We start from the raw sequence: 21,869 nt of genomic DNA, 5'->3' as shown, positions 1-21,869 counted from the left end.
TCCGTGTGTATGCAAATGAGGCGTGGGCGGGGACATGCAAATAAACGACTAAAATGTAAGATGCTGGGCGTGGTTATGCAAATGAGATGTTATGCAAATGACCCACTGGGCCTGGCCTAATTAACGCCAAGCTGCCTGGTTAATTAATACCGCCGGTGGCATGATTGTTATGCAAATGAGGGGGCGTGGCCAGCCAGGAGACCCACGGAGGCGCGCTGCAGGGCGGGCTGGGCGTGGCCCGTTATGCAAATGAGCCACCGAGGGGGCGTGGCCACGCAAACGAACGCGTACAAGGAAGCGCGGGTGGGGGCGTGTCTTGTTATGCAAATGAACGCAGGGGGCGTGGCCGCGCCGCCAGCCCGGCGGGACGGGGTCATTTGCATGCGCGGCTCCGCCCCCCGGTGACGTCACTTCCGCCGCGTCGGCCGCAGGAAAATGTCGGGGCTGCGGCTGGGGCTGGGGCCGGCCAAGGAGCCGCTGGGGCTGGTGCGGGGCCTGCAGTGGGTGCGTGGCACTGGGAGGCACTTGGGGGGACTGGGGGGGACTGGGGGGGGGGCTGGGGAGGGACTGGGGGAGGCTGGGAGCCTTCCTGCGGGGGGCGGGGGGGGACGGGGAGGGACTGGGAGGGGACTGGGGGGAACTGGGAGGGGATTGGGAGGGACTGGGAGGCACTGGGAGGGGACTGGGGTGAACTGGGAGGGACTGCGAGCCTTCCTGGGGAATACTGGTAGGGGACTGGGGGGCACTGGGAGGGACTGTGAGCCTTCCTGGGGGTTACTGGGAAGGGACTGGGAGGGACTGGGGGGTACTGGGAGGGGACTGGGGGGCATTAGGAGGGACTGGGAGGGGACTGGGAAGGGACTGGGGGGCACTGGGAGGGACTGGGGAGCACTGGGAGGGACTGGGAGTCTTCCTGGGGGGTACTGGGAAGGGACTGGGGGGAACTGGGAGGAACTGGGAGGGGACTGGGGGGAACTGGGAGGGACTGGGAGTCTTCCTGGGGGGTACGGGGAAGGGACTGGGAGGGGACTGGGGGGCACTGGGAAGGACTGTGAGTTTTCTTGGGGGGGACTGGGAGGGGACTGGGAAGCACTGGGAGGGACTGCGAGCTTTCTTGGGGGGTACTCGGAGGGGACTGGGAGAGGACTGGGGGGAACTGGGAGGGACTGCGAGCCTTCTTGGGGGGTACTGGGAGGGGACTGGGGGGCATTAGGAGGGACTGGGAGTCTTCCTGGCGGGTACTGGGAAGGGACTGGGGAGAACTGGGAGGGGACTGGGGGGCACTGGGAAGGACTGCGAGCTTTCTTGGGGGGTACTGGGAGGGGACTGGGGAGCACTAGGAGGGACTGGGAGTCTTCCTGGGGGGGTACTGGGAAGGGACTGGGGAGCACTGGGAGGGACTGCGAGCCTTCCTGGGAGGGGACTGGAAGGGGACTGGGGGGCACTCGGAGGGACTGCGAGCCTTCCTGGGGGGTACTGGGAGGGGACTGGGGGGGACTGGGAAGGGACTGGGGGGAACTGGGAGGGACTGGAAGGGGACTGGGGGGCACTGGGAGGGGACTAGGAGCGCTGGGGGGGTTCTGGGAGGGGACTGGGAGCGACTGGGAGCCTTACTGGGGGGGCTGGGGAGGCCTGAGAGAGACTGGGAAGGTTTGGGAGACTTGCTGGTGGGGACTGGGAGCACAGGGAGGGCCTGGGAGGGGGCTGGGAGGGACTGGGAGCCTTCCTGAGAGGTGCTGGGAGGCGACTGGAAGGGACTGGGAGCAACTGGGGGGGGCTGGGGGGGGGTTGAGGAGGACTGGGTGGAACTGGGAGTGCTGGGGGGGGACTAGGAGGGTGCTGGGGGGGGCAACTGGGGGTTACTGGGAGTGAACTGGGAGAGGCTGGGAGGGACTGGGAGCGTTTCTAGGAGTTGCTGGGAGCACTGGGGAGTTACTGGGAGGTAACTGGTATGTACTGGGGGGGATGGGGAGACGACTGGGGGCACTGGGAGTGTACTGGGGGGGACTGGGAGATGACTGGGAGTGCTGGGGGGTACTGGGAAGGAGCAGGGGGGGCTGGTAGGGACTGGGAGCCTTTCTAGGGGCTACTGGGAGCACTGAGGGGGTTACTGGGGAGGCTGGGAGTGCTGGGAAGGACTGGGAGCGCTGGGAGGGGCAACTGGGGGTTACTGGGAAGGACTGGGAGTCTTTCTAGGAGTGCTGTGGGGGGTTACTGGGAGGGGTCTGGGAGTGCTGGGGGGTTACTGGGGCAGGTCTGGGGGGCTCTTGGAGCAGACTGGGAGTACTGGGGGATACTGGGAAGGGACTGGGAGTACTGGGAGGGGTGCAGGACATGGAGGGGTCCTCGTGGGAGGGACTGGGAGCACTGGGAGGGGGTTACTGGGAGTACTGGGGGGGAGCTGGGAGGAAGCTGGGGACCTTCTTGGGAGGGTGTGGGGGTTACTGGGACAGACTGGGAAGGTCTGGGAGCGCTGTGGGAGGGACTGGGGGGGGGGGAGCTGGGAGATTGTGTGCCTGCCTGGGACAGACTGGGGGTTACTGGGATGGACTGGGAACACTGGGGAGGGGAACAGGATAGGGCTGGGGGAAGACCAGGACCTTACTGGGAGGAGGATGGGGCCTTACTGGGAGAGTATGGGAGGGACGGGGGTTTTACTGGGAAGGACTGGGAACACTTTGGGAGGGCCTGGAAAAGCTGGGCAGATTACTGGTTTATACTGGGACGGGCTGGAGAGTTACCGGGAAGGACTGGGAGGGACTGGCAGAGTTCGGGGGGGTGTTACTGGGAGGGACTGGGGGATACTGGGGAGCAGCACAACCCCAGTACGAGCCCCTGGAGAATCCCCCTGTGAACGGGGGCAGTTTGGGGAGAAACGAGCGCTAATTGGGGCGATCAGAGCGCTGCTGATTGTAATTAAAGCGGGTTGTTAGCGTTAATTAACGACAGCGGCCCTTAACGGCTATCGGGGTAATTCGCCCGATAGGCTGTGGGGTAATTAATGGCCAATAGTAATTAGGAGCCGCCTACTACTTGTTTACTACTAGGAGCAACCTCCTATTTAATTACTATCAGGACCAGTTCGTTATTTGATATTAGGAGCAATCTGCTGTTAGATTACTATCAGGAGCAATCTAGTTACTACTAGGAGCAATCTATTACCTACTTACTATTAGGAGTAAAGTAATTAATTACTATTAGGAGTAATCTACTTTTTTACAATTAGATCCAATCTTTTATTTTTTTCTTGTTGGGTGCAATCTACTATTTGATTATTATTACAAACAATCTAGTTACTATTAGGAGTAATGTAATATCTAATTACTATCAGAAACAAAGTAGTATCTAATTACTATTAGCAGTAATCCACTATTTATTTACTGTTAGGACCAATCTATTATTTATTTGTTAATAGGTGCAATCTACTATTTGATTACTATTAGGAACAATCTAGTTACTGTTAGAATCAATCTACTATTTAATTACTATTAAGACCAATTAATTTGTTTTTAGGTGCAATCTACTAATTGATTACTGTTAGGAACAATCTAGTTACTATTATGAGCTATCTGCTATTTAATTGGTGGTAGGAATAATTTAATATTTGATTACCACTAGGAGCAATCTAGTTACTATTAGGAGCAATCTACTACTCAATTAGTATTAGAAACAATTTACTATTTGATTACTATTAGGAACAAGCTAATTACTATTAGGAATAATCTGCTATTCAGTTAGAATGAGAAACAATTTACTATTTGATTACAGTTAGGAACAAGCTAATTACTACTAGGAGTAATCTACTCTTTGAATATTGTTAGGAACAATTTAATTACTATTAGGAGTAACCTAATTAATACTATGAACAGTTTTCTACTTGATTACTATTAACGTTACTAGCTGTAGTTGGTTGTAGATAAAAATCGATAACTATTACTCAAGACTAATAATTATGAGTAGTTTTTACTAATTAGTTTATTTTCACGATTAATTTTGGAAAATTACTGTAGATAATTGGTAAGGGGGGTTGCAGTAATGAGTCACTGTTAATTAGTAGTTATTAGTGGTAATTTGGGGTGAATTCTGCTGGTAACGGGGTTGTAGCTGTGGGTGACGCGTTTTTTTTTTTGCCAAAACCTGCGGAATTGTGTTGGGATGGGGCTTGTAATGCCCCCAAAATGAAGGATTTCCCCCCCAAAATGAAGGATTTTTCCCCCCAAAATGAAGGATTTCCCCCCAGAATGAAAAAAATCATGGCGATAAGTGAAAATTAATCATGAAAAAGGAGGGAAAAAATGTTTTATTTGGGTGATTGTGGGGTTTTGAGTAAATAATGATTTTTTTTTTTGTTACGAGTTTTAATTTTTGAGGGTTAAAAATTGGGAAAAAAATGTGAAATTGGATTCAAATGATTTCTGGTAAAAAGAATCAGGTTTTAATAATATAAATTAAAATAGGATTTAGTTAAGGTAAATTTAAGGTAAATTTACTATAAAAACAGGTATTTTTAGACATTTGGAAAAGCAAACTTGAAATTTGAATTTTACCCTCATTTAGTAAATTTAATTGAAAACGGTTTCCTGCTGTGATGTCGCAATTCATCCCAAAATCGCCTCACTTGTTGTTTTCGCCCCGATATTTCAGTATTTCGATATTTTTGCCGGATGATTTTTTCCCTAACCGCTTCTTTTCGTCCCTTTTTTTGTGCGCGAAACCCCTTTTTTCCCTCTTTTTCCCCCCCCCCCCAGTTTTTCTCCATCTTCGCCTTCGCCACCTGCGGGGGGTACAGCGGGAAAGTCTCCTACTGGGTGAGCTGCAACGGAAAACCCAACGTTACCGTCACGGTGCCCTTCGGTTACCCGTTCCGGTGAGTTTTTACCCCAAATCCCCGCTCTCGCAGTTTGGGGCGGATTTGGGGCGGATTTGGGGGATTTTGGTAGCTCCGGGTGGTGGGGAAGGATGAAAAGGTTCCCTAAAATGTGGGAGACCACCGGGCGTTGGGTGGGAGACCCCCTACTTGGCCAACTGGTGCCCGTAGGCCACGGTTGGTGGAAAAGGGAGATTTGGGGAGATTTGGGGGATGTTGGGGTCCGAGGAAGTCCAAGAAAATCCGAGGAAATCTCCTTAAATTTGGGAGTGGAAGAGAAGAGGAGCAGGAGTTGGGTTGGAGACCTGTAGGGTTGGCCAACTGGCACCTGTAGGACGTGGTTGAGGGGAAAATGGAGGTCTGGGAAGGTTTGGGGGGGTCTTGGGGTTCAAGGAAATCCAAGAAAATCCGAGGAAATCTCCTTAAATTTGGGAGTGGAAGAGGAGAGGAGCAGTAGTTGGGTTGGAGACCTGTAGGGTTGGTCAACGAGCACCCGTAGGACGTGGTTGAGGGGAAAATGGGGGTCTAGAAGGGTTTGGGGGCTCTTGGGGTTCAAGGAAGTCCAAGAAAATCCAGGAAAATGTCCTCAAGTTTGGGTGTGTAAGAGGAGAGGAGCAGTAGTTGGGTTGGAGACCTGTAGGGTTCGCCAACTAGCACCCGTAGGATGTGGTTGAGGGGAAAATGGGGGTCTAGAAGGGTTTGGGGGGGTCTTGGGGTTCAAGGAAATCCAAGAAAATCCGAGGAAATCTCCTTAAATTTGGGAGTGGAAGAGGAGAGGAGCAGTAGTTGGGTTGGAGACCTGTAGGGTTGGTCAACGAGCACCCGTAGGACGTGGTTGAGGGGAAAATGGGGGTCTAGAAGGGTTTGGGGGGTCTTGGGCTTCAAGGAAATCCAAGAAAATCCAGGAAAATGTCCTCAAATTTGGGAGTGGAAGAGGAGAGGAGCAGTAGTTGGGTTGGAGACCTGTAGGGTTGGCCAACGAGCACCCGTAGGACGTGGTTGAGGGGAAAATGGGGGTCTAGAAGGGTTTGGGGGGGTTTTGAGGTCCAAGGAAGTCCAAGAAAGTGCAGGAAAATCCAAGGAAATCTCCTTAAATTTGGGAGTGGAAGAGGAGAGGAGCAGCCGTTGGGTTGGAGACCTGTAGGGTCGGTCAACCGGACCGCGTAGGACGCATTTGGGGGAAAATAAACCCGGTGAAGGATCTGTGGGGTGGCTACGGGGTGGGGAGAGGTGAGGGCACCCCCCTCACCCCCCGCCCGCCCCCCCGCAGGTTGAACCAGGCCGTCTTCTCGCCGCCGACGGCTGAGCTGTGCAACAAGACGGAGCCGGGGGAGGTGCACCTGGTGGGCGACTTCTCCTCCTCGGCCCAGTTCTTCGTCACCGTCGCCGTCTTCGCCTTCCTCTACAGCATGGCCGCCCTCGCCGTCTACCTGGGCTACTTCCACCTCTACCGGGGGGCGGGCGGGAAGCTGCCCTTGGCGGTGAGTCCGTCCGTCCGTCCGTCCATCCTTGTGGTGGTGGTGGTGGGGGGGCCTACGGGGCGGACTACAGCTCCCACAATGCATTGTGTTGTGTTTGGGTGGACTACAACCCCCATAATGCATTGTGTTATGGGGATCGGGGAGCCTGTTGGCCTGGTGGCAATATGGCCGCCGTTCGTAGAGGTCCCATGGTGCACCAGGGCGTTGTGGGGGTTGCGGCTACCCTGTGGGGCAGCCCTACCCCAGGACTACAACTCCCACAATGCTCTGTGTTGTGTTTGGGTGGACTACAACTCCCATAATGCACTGCGTCCCAGGGATTGGGCAGCCTGTTGGCCTTGTGGCAATATGGCCGCCGTTCGTAGAGGTCCCATGATGCACCAGGGCATTGTGGGGTTTGCGGCCTACCCTGTAGGGCAGCCCTAAAGGGGCAACACCCCTGGGACTACAACTCCCACAATGCATCGTGCTCTACACGCTGAGGTGCCTCCCATGATCCTTTGCCCTGGGGGGGCTGGGCTACTGGCCTTCACAACCTGGTGGCCCCCATTGGCTGGTCCATGGCTCCCCTGCCCCCTGAGGCATCATGGGAGTTGTAGTCTGAGCCCCTCCCGCTCTGAGGCATCATGGGAGTTGTAGTCCTGGGGGTATTGGGGTGGGAATTTGGGGCGCGGGGGGCGTTTTTGGGGGTTTATAAACCCCCCCCTCTGAATTCTCTCCTGCTGCTGCCGTGGACAGGGCGCGGGGTAAGTTCCTCCCCCACTTTTTGGGGTCTCGGTCCCCAAATACCCCGATTTTTCCCCCAAAAATCGCACGGGGGCGGGATTTGGGGGCGCAGTGCGGGGATCCCCCTCTTTGGGGGGGGGCTGGAATCGGGGGGGATGGGAGGGTTCTCCCCGCCTCCCCGAGGTTTGGGTTTTGGGGTCCCAAAGGACTTGGGGGTGTCCCCCGTATTTGGGATTTGGGGGCTGGCCCCTCGCGCTGTCAGTTTTTGGGGTCCCTCCCCCCAAAATTAGGGTCTGTCCCCCTCGAGCTTTTGGGGTCCACCTGGATCACTTGGATTTGGGGTTCTGCAGTGGGATTTGGGGTTCCCCAAGGGATTTGGGGTCCCCTCAAATTTTCGGGGTCCACCTGGATCGGTGGGACTTGGGGTTCTCCAGGGGGATTTGGGGTTCTTAAGGGGGTTGGAGTCCTCGTAAGCTTTTGGGGTCCACCTGGATCTGTGGGATTTGGGGTTCTCCAGGGGAGATTGGGGTCTGTTCCCCTTAATTTTTTGGGGTGTACCTGGACCTTTGGGACTTGGGGTTCTCCAAGTAGATTGGGTTCTGTTCCCTTGAGCTTTTGGGGTCCACTAGTGGGATTTGGGGTTCTCCAAGGGGATTAGGGTCTGTCTCCTTCAGGTTTTTGGGGTCCACCTCCATCTTGTGGGGCTTGGGGTTCTCCAAGGGATTTGGGCTCTCTCCCCTCTAGTTTTTGGGGTCCACCTGGATCGGTAGGATTTGGGGTTTTCCAGTGGGATTTGGGGTTCTCCAAGAGGATTGGGGTTCCCTCAAGTTTTTGGGGTCCACTTGGATCTCTGGGATTTGGGGTTCTCCAAGTGGATTAGGATCTCTGTTCTCTAGTTTTTGGGGTCCACCTGGATCTGTGGGATTTGGGGTTCTCCAGGGGGATTTGGGGTTCTCCAGCGAGATTGGGGTCTGTCCCCTCAAGCTTTTGGGGTTCACCCAAATTAGTGGGATTTGGGGTTCTCCACTGGGACTTGGGGTTCTCCAACGGGTTTGGGGTCTGTCCCCTCAAATTTTTGGGGTCCACCTGGATCTGTGGGTCTTTGGGTTCTCCAAGGAATTTGGGGTCTCTCTCCTCTAGCTTTTGGGGTCCACCTGGATCAGTTGGATTTGGGGTTTTCCAGGGGGATTTGGAGTTCTCCAAGGGATTTGGGGTCTCCCCCCTAATGTTTTGGGGTCTACCTGGATCTGTGGGCTTTGGGGTTCTCCAGGGGGACTTGGGGTTCTCCAAGGGGTTTGGGCTCTCTCCCCTCTAGTTTTTGGGGTCCACCTGGATCTGAGGGACTTGGGGTTCTCCAAGAGGATTGGGCTCTGTCCCCCTCAAGCTTTTGGGGTCCACCTGGATCGGTGGGACTTGGGGTTCTCCAGTGGGATTTGGGGTTCTCCAAGGGATTTGGGGTCCCCTCAAGCTTTTGGGGTCCACCTGGATCTGTGGGATTTGGGGTTCTCCAGTAGGATTTGGGGTTCTCCAAGAGGATTGGGGTCTGTCCCCTCAAATTTTTGGGGTCCACTTGGATCTGTGGGTCTTTGGGTTCTCCAAAGAATTTGGGGTCTTTCTCCTCTAGCTTTTGGGGTCCACCTGGATCTGTGGGACTTGGGGTTCTCCAGTGGGGTTTGGGGTTCTCCAAGGGCTTTGGGCTCTCTCCCCTCGCCTTTTTGGGGCCCGCCTCCGCCTTGTGCGCCTCGGGCTCCGTCCGTGCCGCGTCCTCCCCTCCCCACCCCACATTTTTTCGGGGTGCCCCCCCTCACCTCCTGTGTCCCCCCCCTCCCCCAAAAAAGGACTTCCTGGCCACCGTGGCCTTCTCCTTCCTGTGGCTGGTGAGCACCTCGGCGTGGGCCAAGGCCCTGACGGACGTCAAGATCTCGACGGGCGCCCCCCTGCCCAACTGCAACGGCCCCCGCGTCGCCTGCTACCACGCGGGGGTCAGCCCCATGGGGTCCCTCAACGTCTCCGTGGTGGGTGCCAGGGAGGGGAAACTGAGGCGGGGTGGGGGGGGGGGCGGCGGGGAAGGGAAGAAAATGGCGGTGGGGGGGAAACTGAGGCATGGGGAGGGGAAAAAATGGAGGGTGGGGGGAAACTGAGGCATGGGGAGGGGAAAAAATGGAGGGTGGGGGGAAACTGAGGCATGGGGAGGGGAAGAAAATGGGGGTGGGGGGGGAACGGAGGCATGGGGAGGGGAAAAAATGGAGGGTGGGGGGAAACTGAGGCACGGTTGAGGGAGATTTAGGGGGAAACGGAGGCCGGGATGAGAAAACGGGGAGGAAAATTGAGTGTAGGGGAAACTGAGGCACGGGGAGGGGAAGGGAATGGAGGGTTGGGGGGGGGAAACTGAGGCACGGGGCGGGTGTTTTGGGGCGGCCTCACTCCCCCCCCCCCCAATTCGCGTCCCTCCAGGTCTTCGGCTTCCTCAACCTCGTCCTCTGGGCCGGCAGCTCCTGGTTCGTCTACAAGGAGACCGACTTCCACCGCCCGGCCCCGCCGCCCCCCGCCGCTCCCACCGCCATGTAACCCCCCCACCCCTGGCCCCCCCAAATTCCTTCCCCGACCGGGGTCCGTGTCCCCGTCCCCCCCCCCCCCCCCCAAAAAATTTCCCGGCCCCCCTCGTCACCACCTCCGGCTTTTCTCCGGGGAGTCGCTCCCGGAATTTCCGCCCCCCCCTCGGCGTCGTCGGTCTTAGTATTGTTTTTGGGGGGGCTTGTTTTTGGGTGGGGGGGGGGTCGCTAAATTTGGGTCATTTTTACTTTTAGTGGTATTTTTGGGTGGGAGTCGCTAAATTTGGGATTTTTTTTTTTTTGCATTTTTGGGTGGGGGTTGCTAAATTTGGGATTTTTTTTTTTTTGCATTTTTGGGTGGGGGTCGCTAAATTTGGGTAATTTTTATTTTTAGTGTTACTTTTGGGTGGGAGTCGCTAAATTTGGGATTATCTTTTTGTTGTAGTTTAGGGTGCGTGTTGCTAAATTTGGGTCATTTTTATTTTTAGTGTTATTTTGGCGTGGGAGTCGCTAAATTTGGGATTTTTTTTTTTTGCGTTTTTGGGTGGGGGTTGCTAAATTTGGGTAATTTTTATTTTTAGTGTTATTTTTGGGTGGGAGTTGCTAAATTTGGGATTATTATTTATTTTATTTGTATTTTTTTGGTATTCTTGGGTAGGGGTCGCTAAATTGGGGCATGTTTTTTTTTAGTGTTATTTTTGGGTGGGGGTCGCTAAATTTGCGATTTTTTGTATTTTTGGGTGGAAGGGGTCACTAAATTTGGGTTTAGTATATTTTTTAGTGTTATTTTGGGGGGGGGGCGCTAAATTTGGGATTACTATTTTTTTTTGGTAGTTTTGGTTGGGGGTCGCTAAATTTGGGGTTAGTATTTTTTTTGGTGCTATTTTTGGGTGGTGGTCTCTAAATTTGGGATTATTGCTATTTTTTTGTATTTTTGGTTGGGAGTCTCTAAATTTGAGGTTAGTTTTTTTTTTTTAGTGCTATTTTTGTGTATGGGTCGCTAAATTTGGGATTAGTATATTTTTTTTAGTGCTGTTTTTGGGTGAAGGTTGCTAAATTTGGGAATTTTTTTATTATCATTTTTCGGTGGGGAGTCACTAAATTTGAGATTAGTTTTTTTTTTTAGTGTTATTTTTGGGTGGGGGTCGCTAAATCTGGGGTTAGTATATTTTTGTAGTGGTGTTTTTGGGTGGGTGGTCACTAAATTTTTTTTTAGTGTTATTTTTGCGTGGGGGTCACTAAATTCGGGATTATTATTAATTCTTTCGGTATTTTTGGTCGGGGGGTCGCTAAATTTGAGGTTAGTATTTTTTTTTTTTAGTGCTGTTTTTGGGTGAGGGTCACTAAATCTGGGATTACTCTATTTTTTTTTTAAGTGCTGTTTTCGGGTGGGGGGGGGGGTCGCTGAATTCGGAGCATCCGGGGCTTGCCGGGTTGATACAGTTGATACATATATATATATTTTTTTTTTCTTTTTTAAGCTAATTTTATTGCCGGAGACAGATCCGCCCGGCGGGAGGCGCTGCCGAGGAAGGGCCCCGACGCCTTCCCCGGGGCGGGGTGGGCGCGGCGCGGCCGCGTGGGTTGGGTGCTGGGTGGGGGCCCCGCGGGCAGAGCGGCGTCCGCCCCTTGGCACGGGCACGGTTGGGCGGCGTTGGCTTGGCCCCGGGCGCGGATCAGCCGCGGTTGGAGCAGGGTGAGGTGGGCACGTGGGAAACGAGGTCGCCTTGACCTTGGGTTGGGCTCGCCTCGTTATTTCTCCTTTTTTTTGGGGCTTTTGGAGGGATTTCGGTCAAGTTGGGTTTGGCCATCGGTTGGCCAACGGCCTTGGCTCGTTGACTTCTTGCAGGTCTTGGTTGACCAGCGGTTTGGCCGGCGGTTGGCCAACGGCCTTTGGCTCGTTGACTTCTTGCAGGTCTCGGTTGACCATCGATGGTTGGTCAACGGGGCAGGGCTGTGATTGGGTTGCACGAGGGCTGCGTTGGGATTGGTCAACTTGGCCAAGACCACCTGGATCGAGAGTTGGGTTGGGTCGGGTTTGACCAAGAAGACCACCAAGAGGAGCGGTTGGGTTGGGTCGGGTTTGGGTCGGCCCCTTGGGGACCTCGTTGACCTTCGGTGGTCGCTGGGGCCAGATTTGGGGTCGGGCGTCATCGGGGGGGTTGGATCGGCCCCTTCCAGTTGGCCCTGGGTGGGGATGGGCTCCGATCGGTCGGGATTTGAGTTGAGACAATCAAGAGCAGGGTCTTGGCTTCATCCAGACGAGGTTCGTGATTGGCTGGGCGGGGGGGGGTTGGAGCGGGCCAGGATTGGCCCGGTTGGCCCGAGTGGATTTTGGGTTGCGAGTCGCTGATTGGTTGAATTCGGTTAAACGAGACCAAAACCAGTTTTGACCGTTGAAGGTCGGCGTGAGGCAGATCCGGAGGTGACCAATGGTGGCCAGATGGGAGCAGGCATGGGCCAACCTCTTCCAATTGGCCCAGGCCAAAGGCAGTTTGCTCATTGGTTGCTTGCTTGCTTCGATCATGGCTGATTGGCTGTTGGCGGTTGGGTCCATTTGGCATCGGTTGGGTTCCTCCAATCACGGTTGGGTGTCTTGGCCTCTTCCTTCTCCCATTGGCTCCTCCAAGATCTGGATCGACCGCTGATTTCGCGCCACGGTTGGCTTCGCGTCTTCCCGATCGGTCAAGACGCGACGCGACCGCTGCTGATTGGCCGAGCGCGTCACCAAGCCCAGCGTGGCCTTCACCAATTGGCTTGTTCCTAACCCAGGTTACTCATTGGTGGGTGAGTTGACCGAGACCCGCTGGTGATTGGTCCAGGCTTGGGCTCGCCTCTTCCTCGCGAGTCCTCCTCCATGCGTCTTGACTGCCGGTGGCCATCTTGCTCCGCGCCCAACCCTCTCCTACTCCTTCCTCTCAGGGCTCCACCCCCGGGGGGGGCCGGGGGGGGCGGGGGGACACCTCCGGCGCCCCCCACCCGTGTCCCCAACTCCTCCTGCCCTCGGGGGACCGGGCAGGGACGAACACTACAGCCCCCGCCCTGATGCTTCTACCTACTCTCGGGGGGCAGAGTTACGGTGACCTCGGGGCCCTGTGGGGGCAAGCGTAGCCCAGCCCTCGTGGGTGGAGCTTCGTTCCCCTCCCCCCCCCCCCGTTATCTGCTGTTACGGGAACGTGTCCCCCCCAACCCCACCCCCCCCCGGCCACTTTTTCTCCGGGGGGGTTGTCCTTGTCCCCCCCCCCTGCACTCCCCCCCCCGACTTTTTCTGCAACTGCCTCAATAAAGAGATTATGGTGGAACGCCAAGAATCCGTGTCTAGGGGGTCCCCACCCGCCTGGTGGGGCCTTTTTTGGGGTGGTCGGGGGCGTTTTGGGGGTTCCGGTGGGGAGGGTCGGGATGCAGAGAGGGACTCGAGGCTGGTTTTGCTCCTAGTTTATTGTCCCTACCCCCAAATGCGTGTGCCCGTCCGTGTCCTCGTGTCTGCGTGTCCTCAGTCGTAGTCCGCGGTGGCCCGAGTCCGGGTCCCCCGTCGGGTTGCATGGTCGTCGGGGTTTGCGTCTCCGTGTCCGTACGCGTGGTCGGTGGTGGCCCTACTCGTGGTAGGTGGTGGCCGAGTTCCGTGTCTTGGTGGTCCTGTTTGTGGTGGCCGAGTTCCGTGTCTTGGTGGCCGAGTTCCGTGTCTTGGTGGCCTTACTCAGTGTTAGTAATGGCCAAATTCTGTGTTTTGATGGCCCTACTCATGGTTGGTAGTGACCAGGTTCCACGTCTTGGTTGTTCCTACTTGTGGTGTCCAAGTTCTGTGTCTTAGCGGTCTTACTCGTGGTCGGTGGTGGCCAAGCTCCACGTCTTGGTGGTCCTACTTGTGGTGGCCAAGTTCTGTGTCTTGGTGGTCCTACTCATGGTTAGTAATGGCCAAGTTCTGTGTCTTTGTGGCCCTACTCATGGTAGGTGGTGGTCAAGTTCTGTGTCTTGATGGCCCTACTCGTGGTCGGTGGTGGCCAAGCTCCACGTCTTGGTGGTCCTACTTGTGGTGGCCAAGTTCTGTGTCTTGGTGGTCCTACTCATGGTTAGTAATGGCCAAGTTCCATGTCTTGGTGTTCCTACTTGTGGTCGGTGGTGGCCAAGCTCCACGTCTTGGTGGCCCTACTTGCAGTGTCCAAGTTCCATGTCTTGGTGGTCCTACTCATGGTTAGTGATGGCCAAGTTCCGTGTCTTGGTGGCCCTACTCATGGTAGGTGGCGGTCAAATTCTGTGTCTTGTGGTCGGTGGTGGCCTGGATTCATGTCCTCGTGTCCTTAGTCATAGTCCGTGGTGTCCCTACTCATGGTCTGTCCTCCCCCAAGCTCCGTGTCCCTACACGGCGTCTGCGGTGGCCCGGCTCGGTGTCGCCACCTCCTAGTTGTTGTTCATGGTGTTCAGGATCCAGTCCACGTAGTTGCACACCCGGGTGTAGACCCCCGGGCGCCCCGGCAGGGCGCAGGTCTGCAGCCCCCACGACACGATGCCTTGGAGGGTCCGGTTACAGGACAGCGGCCCCCCGGAGTCACCCTGCGGGGAGAGGGGGGTGGGGGACACTGTGAGGGGGGTGGGGGACACTTTGGGGGGGGGGGTCCAAGGGTCGGGGTCCACCTTGGGGCCGAGGTTTCCAAGCTGGGTGCAGGGCTTGGGGGTGGAGGACGCGTGGAGTTGGGGGGACATCAAGGTGGGAGGTGGGAGACGGAGCGTGGGCCTCCACCAGCAAGATGTGGATTTTTTGGGGGGGGGGGGGTCTTTGGGGTTGGATTTGGGGTGAGGGGGGGCCACAACACAAGGGTTAGCGTAGATTTGGGGGTTCTTACCCAAAAGGGAACGACCACCCTCATTCCTGGGGGACGGGAGCGGGGGCGACTTCGCGAGCACGGGGGTGGCCCAACCGGGGGGGAGGGGGGGGGGCTTGGAGGGTGGTGTAAAGACGGGGGAGGGATTTTAGGGGTGCCCCCCCCCCCCAAAAAAAAAAATACCTGGCAGGAGTCGATGCGCTGGTTGCGCACCCCAGCGCAGAGCATGTTGGGGGTGACGCGCCCCGGGTAGGCCCTGCGGCAGACGTCGTCAGGGAAGATGTCCACGTAGGCGCAGATCAGCTGCCGGGGCATGGTCACTGTGGGGGGGAGGGGGCGTTGGGGAGGTCGGGGGGGGGGGTGAGGGACACCCCCTGGGGGCTTCCGGGCAGCTCTGGGGCCTACTCATAGGTTACTCGTAGTTTACTCGCAGGTTACTAATAAGCTACTCGCAAGTTACTCGTGGGATATTCAGACTTACGGCTGTGAGGCAGCTGCCTGATGTCTTGGAAATTACTGGGGCTTGGTATAGGTTTGCTACAGGTTTACTAGTGGCTTATTACAGTTTCAGTGGGGTTTACTAATGGTTTACTGGGGGGGTCACTCTAGGGCTACTGGGTTTCCTATTGGTTTGCTACACACGTAGTATGGATACAGTGGGGTTTGCTAAAGGTCTACTAGGGGAGTCACTCTAGGATTACCGGGTTTGCTAGGTGTTAGCTATGGGTTTACTACTGGTTCAGTGGGGTTTACTGAAGGTCTACTAGGGGAGCCACACCAGAGTTTCTGAGGTTTACTACGTGTTTAAGACAGCTCTGCTAGGGGGTTGCTGCAGGTTTAGAGGGGATTACTAAGGGTCTGGGGGGGGGGTCCAGATCTTCTGGGTTTACTATGGCTTAGTACAGGCTTACTACAGGCTTCGTACAGGTTCTCTGCGGGATTACTATGGGTTTGCTATAGGCTTACTAGATCGTGCTGTGGGTTCACTGCAGGATTGCTGTTGGCTAGGGGCTTACTACGGGTTCACTGTAGGCTTACTATGGGTTAACTGTGGGCATACTGTAGGATTACTAAAGGCTCACTGCAGGCTCACTCCATGTTCACTACAGGCTCACTATACGCTCACTGTCGACTCACTGCAGGCTTACTATGGGCTCACTGCAGGATTACCATGGGCTCACTGCAGGCTCACTTCAGGCTCGCTACGGACTTACTATGGGTTCAGTACAGGCTCACTATGGGCTTACTATGGGTTCACTCCAGGCTCACTGCAGGGTCACTGTTGGTTTGCTATTGGGCTCACTGCTTGCTCGCTACAGGATTACTATGGGCTCACTGCAGGATTACTATGGGTTTACTGTAGGTTCAGTGCAGAATTAGTACGGGCTCACTCTGGGCTCACTGCAGGCTCACTTTGGGCTTACTACAGGCTCACTGCAGGATCACTATGGGCTTCCTATAGGTTCAGTGCAGGATTACTACGGGCTCATTTCAGGATTACTATGGGCTTACTGTGAGTTCACTGCAGGCTCACTCCATTTTTACTCTGGGCTCACTGCAGGCTCACTATGGGCTTACTACAGGTTCACTCCAGAATCACTATGGGCTTACTCTGTGTTCAATGCAGGATTACTATGGGCTCACTGCAGTTTCACTGCAGGCTCACTCTGAGCTCACTCCAGGCTCACTGCAGGATTACTCTAGGCTCATTTCAGGCTTACTCTGGGCTTACTCCAGGCTCACTTCAGGCCCACTTTGGGCTTACTACAGGCTCACTGCAGGATCACTATGGACTTACTATAGGTTCGGTGCAGGATTAGTACAGGCTCACTTCAGGCTCACTGCAGGCTCACTCCGGGCTCACTGCAGGATTACTATGGACTCACTTCAGGCTCACTCAGGGCTTACTCTGGGCTCACTGCAGGCTCACTATGGGCTTACTACAAGTTCAGCGCAGGCTCACTGCAGGCTCATTCCGGGCTTATCCCTGGGCTCACTTCAGGCTCACTGCAGGATTACTATGGGTTCACTTTGGGCTTACTACAGGCTCACTGCAGGATCACTATGGGCTTCCTATAGGTTCAGTGCAGGATTACTACGGGCTCACTTCAGGCTCACTGCAGGATCACTACGGGCTTCCTCCGCACTCACTCCAGGCTCACTCCGTGCTCACTCCGGACTTACTCCGCGCTCCCTCCAACCTCTCACCTTGCGGGGTGGTGACCGTGCCCCACCCCGAGACCAGGCAGGTGGTGCCGGGGGGCGCGCAGGAGCGGGGCAGGGCCAGGGGCTGCACGGCGCGGCTGAGGCGCGCGGGGCGGTCGAGCTGGAGCAGCATGAGGTCGTTGTCCAGCGTGGTGGGGTCGAAGGCCGGGTGGCGGAAGGCGCGCAGGACCCTGCGCTCCTGCTCCGTCCCCTCCGCCTGCCCCAGGTCGTTCTCGCCCAGGCGGACCCGCAGGCCCCTGCGGGGTTGGGGACACGGGGTAGGGACGTTGGGGCCATGGGTAGGGGTTGTGGGGGCGTGAGTAGGGACATGGGGATATGGGTAGGGGATGTGGGGCCATGAGTAGGGATGTGGGGACGTGGGTAGGGGATGTGGGGCCATGAGTAGGGACATGGGGCCATGAGTAGGGACATGGGGACATGGGTAGGGGATGTGGGGACATGGGTAGGGGATGTGGGGACACGGCTGTCCCCATGTCCTTGTCCTCCAGCCCTGTCCGCTTCCCTCCCCATGTCCCTGTCCCCATGCCCATCCCCTGTCCCCCTGCCATGTCCCCACGTCCCTGTACCCAGCCCTGTCCACATGGCCGCCCCATGTCCCTGTCCCCCTGCCATCCCCCTCCCCAAGTCCCCATGTCCCCACGTCCCTGTCCCCCTGACATCCCCATGTCCCCGTCCCCTGTTCCCCATGTCCCCATGCCCTCCCTATGTCCCTATGTCCTTGTCCCCCTGCCGCCTCCATCCCCTGTCCCCCACGTCCCCACGCCCCGTCCCCATGTCCCCATGCCCTCCCCATGTCCCCACGTCCCTGTCCCCCTGCCGTCCCTATCCCCATGTCCCCATCCCCTGTCCCCCAGCCCTTTCCCCGTGCCCCGTCCCCATGTCCCCATATCCCCATGTCCCTGTCCCCCTGCCGTCCCCATCCCCATGTCCCCATCACGTCCCCCATGTCCCCACATCCCTGTCCCCATGTCCCTGTCACCATGTCCCTGTCACCATGCCCTCCCCATGTCCCCACGTCCCTGTCCCCCTGCCGTCCCCATCCCCTGTCCCCCACGCCCCATCCCCATGTCCCCATGTCCCTGTCCCCCTGCCGTCCCCATCCCCATGTCCCCATCACGTCCCCCATGTCCCCACATCCCTGTCCCCATGTCCCTGTCACCATGCCCTCCCCACGTCCCCATGTCCCCACGTTCCTGTCCCCCTGCCGTCCCCATCCTCATGTCCCCATCCCATCCCCCATGTCCCCATGTCCCCCTACGCCCCACCCCCCGTTCCCCCTGCCCCCACCTGTAGAGGCAGTGGCCGGCCGACAGCACCCAGCGGGGCCGCAGCAGGATCCCGCCGCAGCGCACGGGCTGGTAGATGTACACCTGCCACGGCTGCGAGTAGGGGACGCACGGGTACCCCCCGATGATCCGGTCCTCGTCCTGCACCGCCCGCGGCCGCGGGGCGCATGCCTCCGCCTGGCCCCCGGGGCACGGGGAGCTGGCGGCGTCCCCTCCCTCGGCTCCTGCTGCTGGTGACACGGGGGATGGCGTGGGTGGCCCCTTCCCGTGTCCCGTAGGGATGGGGGGCACCGAGAGGGTCCCACAGGGACGTGGGGATGGCGTGGGTGCCCCTTACCATGCCCTATAGGGACGTGGTGCACCAAAACTGTCCCATAAGGGACACGGGGACAGCGTGAGTGTCCCCTTCCCGTGTCCCATAGGGATGTGGGGTACCAAAAATGTCTCCTTCTCTTGTCCCGTAGGAATGTGGGACACCAAAAGTGTCCCACAGGGACACGGGGATGGCATGGGTGGCCTCTTCCTGTGTCCCCTAGGGACATGGGACCCCAAAAGTGTCCCCTCCTCGTGTCCTTATAGGGATGTGGGACACCAAAACTGTCCCATAAGGGACGTGGGGACGGCGTGGGTGTCCCCTTCCCGTGTCCCCTAGGGACGTGGGACCCCAAAAGTGTCCCCTTCTCTTGTCCCATAGGGACGTGGGGCACCAAAACTGTCCCATAGGGACATGGCGATGGCGTGGGTGGCCCCTTCCCGTGTCCCCTAGGGACGTGGGATGCCAAAAATGCCCCCTCCCCGTGTCCTATAGGGACTTTGGCACCATGGGTGGCCCCTCCCTTTGCCCCATGGGGACGTGGGGCACCAGAAGTGTCCCCTCCCCGTCTTCATCCCATGGGGACGCCGTGGGGGTGGGGGCCCCACGTACCCGCGAGCAGCAGCAGGAGGAGCACCGTGATGGGCAGCAGCTCCGTGGCCCTGGGGAGACGTGGAGGAGGTCAGGGGACGCCCCGGCCGCCCCTCCAACCATCCTCCTCCTCCTCCTCCTTCTCCTCCTTCTCCTCCCTCTCTCCTCCTCCTCCTCCTCCTCCCTCCTTTCTCCCTCCCTCCCTCCCCTCCTCCTCCTTCCATCCTCCTCCCATCCTCCCTCCATCTCTCGTTCCATCCTCCGTCCACCCCCCATCCATCTCTCCAGCCATCCTTCCTTTCATCTCTCCACCTCTCCATCCCTCTCTCCATCCCTCTCTCCATCCCTCTCTCCATCCCTCTCTCCATCCCCTTCCATCTTCCCTCCACCCCTCCCTCCATCTTCTTCCGTCTTCCATTCCCCCATCTCTCCGCCCATCCTGCATCCATCCCTCTCTCCATCCCTCCTCCATCCCTCTGTCCCTCTCTCCATCCCTCTGTCCCTCTCTCCACCCCCCTGTCCAGCCCTCCATCTCTCTCGCCATCCCCCTATCCATCCCTCCATCCCCCCCTCCATCCCCTGTCCCTCTCCCCATCCCTCTCTCCACCCCTCCATCCCTCTCCCTACCCCTCTTCCCATCACTCCATCCCTCTCTCTGTCCCTCTCTTCATCTCTCCATCCCCCCTCCACCCCCTGTCCCTCTCCCCATCCCCGTCTCCACTCCTCCATCCCTCTCTCCATCCCTCTTCCCATCCCTCCATCCCCCCTCCATCCCTCTCCCTACCCCTCTGCCCATCCCTCCATCCCTCTCCCCATCCCTTCTCCTCCCCTTTGTCCCTCTCCCCATCCCTCCATCCCTCTCTCCATCCCTCTCTCGACCCCTCCATCCCCCCTCCACCTCTCTGTCCCTCTCTCGACCCCTCCATCCCTCTCCCTACCCCTCTGCCCGTCCCTCCAGCCCTCTCTCCATCTCTCCATCCCTCCTCCACCCCTCTCTTCATCCCTCTCTCCATCCCTCTGTCCCTCTCTCCACCCCTCTACCCCCGTCCATCCCTCCATCCCTCTCTCTACCCCTCTCTCCGTCCCTCCTCCATCCCTCCATCCCCCCTCCATCCCTCTCTCTACCCCTCTGCCCATCCCTCCACCCCTCCCTCCATCCCTCCGTCCCTCTCTCCACCCCTTCCACCATGTCCCCCCCCCCGCCACTTGCCGTCCCCCCCGCGTGTTGCTGCGTGTCCCCCACCTCATGTCACCGCGTGTCGCCATGTGTCGGGGCATGTCGCCGCGTGTCGCCGGCCCCGCGTGTCCGTGTCCGTGCGGGTCCGTGCCCGCTTTTGGTGGGGGTGGGGCGGGGTGGCCCCGTTTTGTGCCCGGCTGGGAGGGGCCGGGACCGCCCCACCCCGGGGTGCCCGGGGCCAGGGAGGGATGGGATGGGATGGGATGGAGGATGGGTGGAGGATGGATGGAGGATGGAGGATGGGGTGGAGGGTAGAGGATGGATGGAGGATGGAGGATGGGATGGAGTCGATGGGATGGGGTGGGGTGGGGTGGGATGGGGATGATGGGATGGAGGACGAGTGGAGGATGGAGGACAGGTGAAAGGTGGAGGATGGAATGGGTGGAGGATGGAGGATGGGATGGAATGGAGATGATGGGATGGGATGGACTGGAGATGATGGGATGGGAATGGGATGAAGATGATGGGATAGGATGGGATGGAGATGATGGGATGGAGATGATGGGATGGGATGAAGAAGATGGGATGCGATAGAGGATGGGATGTAATGGAGGATGGAGGATGGGAATGGATGGAGGCTAGAGGATGGGATGCAATGGAGGATGGGGGATAGGATGGAGGTGAAGGGATGAGACGGGTGGAGGATGGAGGATGGGATGGAAGATGGTGGAGGATAGGATGGGATGGAGATGATGGGATGGGATGGAGGGTGGAGGATGGGATAAATGGAGGCTGGAGGAGGGATAAGATGGGATGGGATGAGATGGAGATGATGGGATAGGATGGGATGGGTGGAGGATGGGATCAGATGGAGGATGGATGATAGAGGATTGGATGGGTTAGGATGGGATGGAGATGATGGGATAGGATGGGATGGGATGGAGCATGGATGGAGGATGGAGGATGGGATGGAGGATGGAGGATGGGGGTTGGGATGGGATGGGATGGGATGGAAGAAGGATGTAGGGTCAGGATGGAGGATGAAATGGAAGGATGAGGTGGAGGATGAAAGGGGATGGGATGGAGGATGAATGGAAGGATGCGATGGAGGGAAGGGACGGAGGGAAGGGATGGAGGATGCAACACAGGGAGGATGGAGGGATGAGGTGGAGGAGAGAGGAGGTGGAGGATGGAAAGAGGGGTGGGATGGAGGATGAATGGAGGAAGGATGGAGGAAGGAGGGAGAGAGGGAGGGAGGAAGGGATGGGTGGAAAGAATCAACGGCCCATGGAGGACTCAGCAAAAGGAGGGAGGGGATCATGCAGTGGGGGACAGAGCGAAGGATGCTGGGATGCAGCCAGGGATGGAACTAGGTGGCCCCCATGGCACCCCAACTCCTCCAAGAGGACCCAGATGACCCCAGATACTTCAAGGGGACCCAGATGACCCCATGGCACCCCAAATCCTCCAAGAGGACCCAGGCGACCCATGGCACCCCATATTCTCCTTGGGGACCCAACCCCCCCAGATGCCCCCTGTGCCACCCCGCAAGCACCCCGGCAGCAACGTAGCCATGGGAACCCACGCTCCCGCTCTCCCAGTTGCACCCAGTCTCCTCCTCCCAGTTAAACTGGACGGGGTGGTGGCGGTGGGAGACGCCGGGTGCCCTGCCCGCGCCCAGGGCGGAGTGCGGCACCCGCAGGTGCCAGGACGCCCGGGCGCCCTCCCAGGGCTCAGCCCGGTTCCTCCACCCGACCCAGCACGCGGCGGCCGCGGCCTCCCGTTCCCCTGGCCTCCCTTTCCCTCCGGCCTCGTTATCTGCCCTAATTA

General features: G+C 57.6%; 2 protein-coding genes across 3 annotated transcripts; one reads left to right on the top strand and one right to left on the bottom strand.

Annotated features, from left to right (window-relative positions):
* The first annotated feature begins 239 nt into the window (after positions 1-239).
* On the top strand, positions 240-12,928 carry LOC310888519 (synaptophysin-like protein 1). Its single transcript, XM_083815261.1, has 5 exons — positions 240-504; positions 4,749-4,867; positions 6,138-6,348; positions 8,913-9,089; positions 9,529-12,928. Exons 1-5 carry the CDS (start codon positions 436-438, stop codon positions 9,640-9,642), a joined length of 690 nt encoding a protein of 229 aa, XP_083671387.1. The 5' UTR covers positions 240-435; the 3' UTR covers positions 9,643-12,928.
* LOC310888515 (kallikrein-14-like) lies at positions 11,088-20,215 on the bottom strand. Of its 2 annotated transcripts, none has more exons than XM_083815256.1 (6): positions 20,106-20,215; positions 18,884-18,933; positions 17,960-18,188; positions 16,655-16,908; positions 14,630-14,766; positions 11,088-14,177 (listed from the first exon to the last, which is right to left on the bottom strand). In XM_083815256.1, the coding sequence occupies exons 1-6, from the start codon at positions 20,138-20,140 to the stop codon at positions 14,025-14,027; spliced, it is 858 nt and encodes a 285-aa protein (XP_083671382.1). In that variant the 5' UTR covers positions 20,141-20,215; the 3' UTR covers positions 11,088-14,024. The 2 variants fall into 2 exon arrangements, with proteins under 2 accessions (XP_083671382.1, XP_083671383.1); XM_083815257.1 differs by having other exon boundaries at positions 17,960-18,185; positions 20,106-20,213.
* Positions 20,216-21,869: the final 1,654 nt, after the last annotated feature.

The sequence above is a fragment of the Anser anser genome (assembly GCF_964211835.1).
Source record: "Anser anser genome assembly, chromosome: 37".
NCBI classification, from domain to species: domain Eukaryota; kingdom Metazoa; phylum Chordata; class Aves; order Anseriformes; family Anatidae; genus Anser; species Anser anser.
This window is presented reverse-complemented; position numbering and strand designations above follow the sequence as displayed.

Bases quoted from the DNA above. Each gene is read 5' to 3' on its own strand.
- LOC310888519 (XM_083815261.1), top strand. From the start codon at position 436: ATGTCGGGGCTGCGGCTGGGGCTGGGGCCGGCCAAGGAGCCGCTGGGG. The intron at 4,868-6,137 runs GTGAGTTTTTAC...GCCCCCCCGCAG, and splicing joins CCCTTCGGTTACCCGTTCCG to GTTGAACCAGGCCGTCTTCT. The intron at 9,090-9,528 runs GTGGGTGCCAGG...GCGTCCCTCCAG, and splicing joins GGTCCCTCAACGTCTCCGTG to GTCTTCGGCTTCCTCAACCT.
- LOC310888515 (XM_083815256.1), bottom strand. From the start codon at position 20,140: ATGCCCCGACACATGGCGACACGCGGTGACATGAG. The intron at 18,934-20,105 runs GTGGGGGACACG...ACGTCTCCCCAG, and splicing joins GCGACACGCGGTGACATGAG to GGCCACGGAGCTGCTGCCCA. The intron at 14,767-16,654 runs GTGAGAGGTTGG...TCCCCCCCACAG, and splicing joins CACGGTCACCACCCCGCAAG to TGACCATGCCCCGGCAGCTG.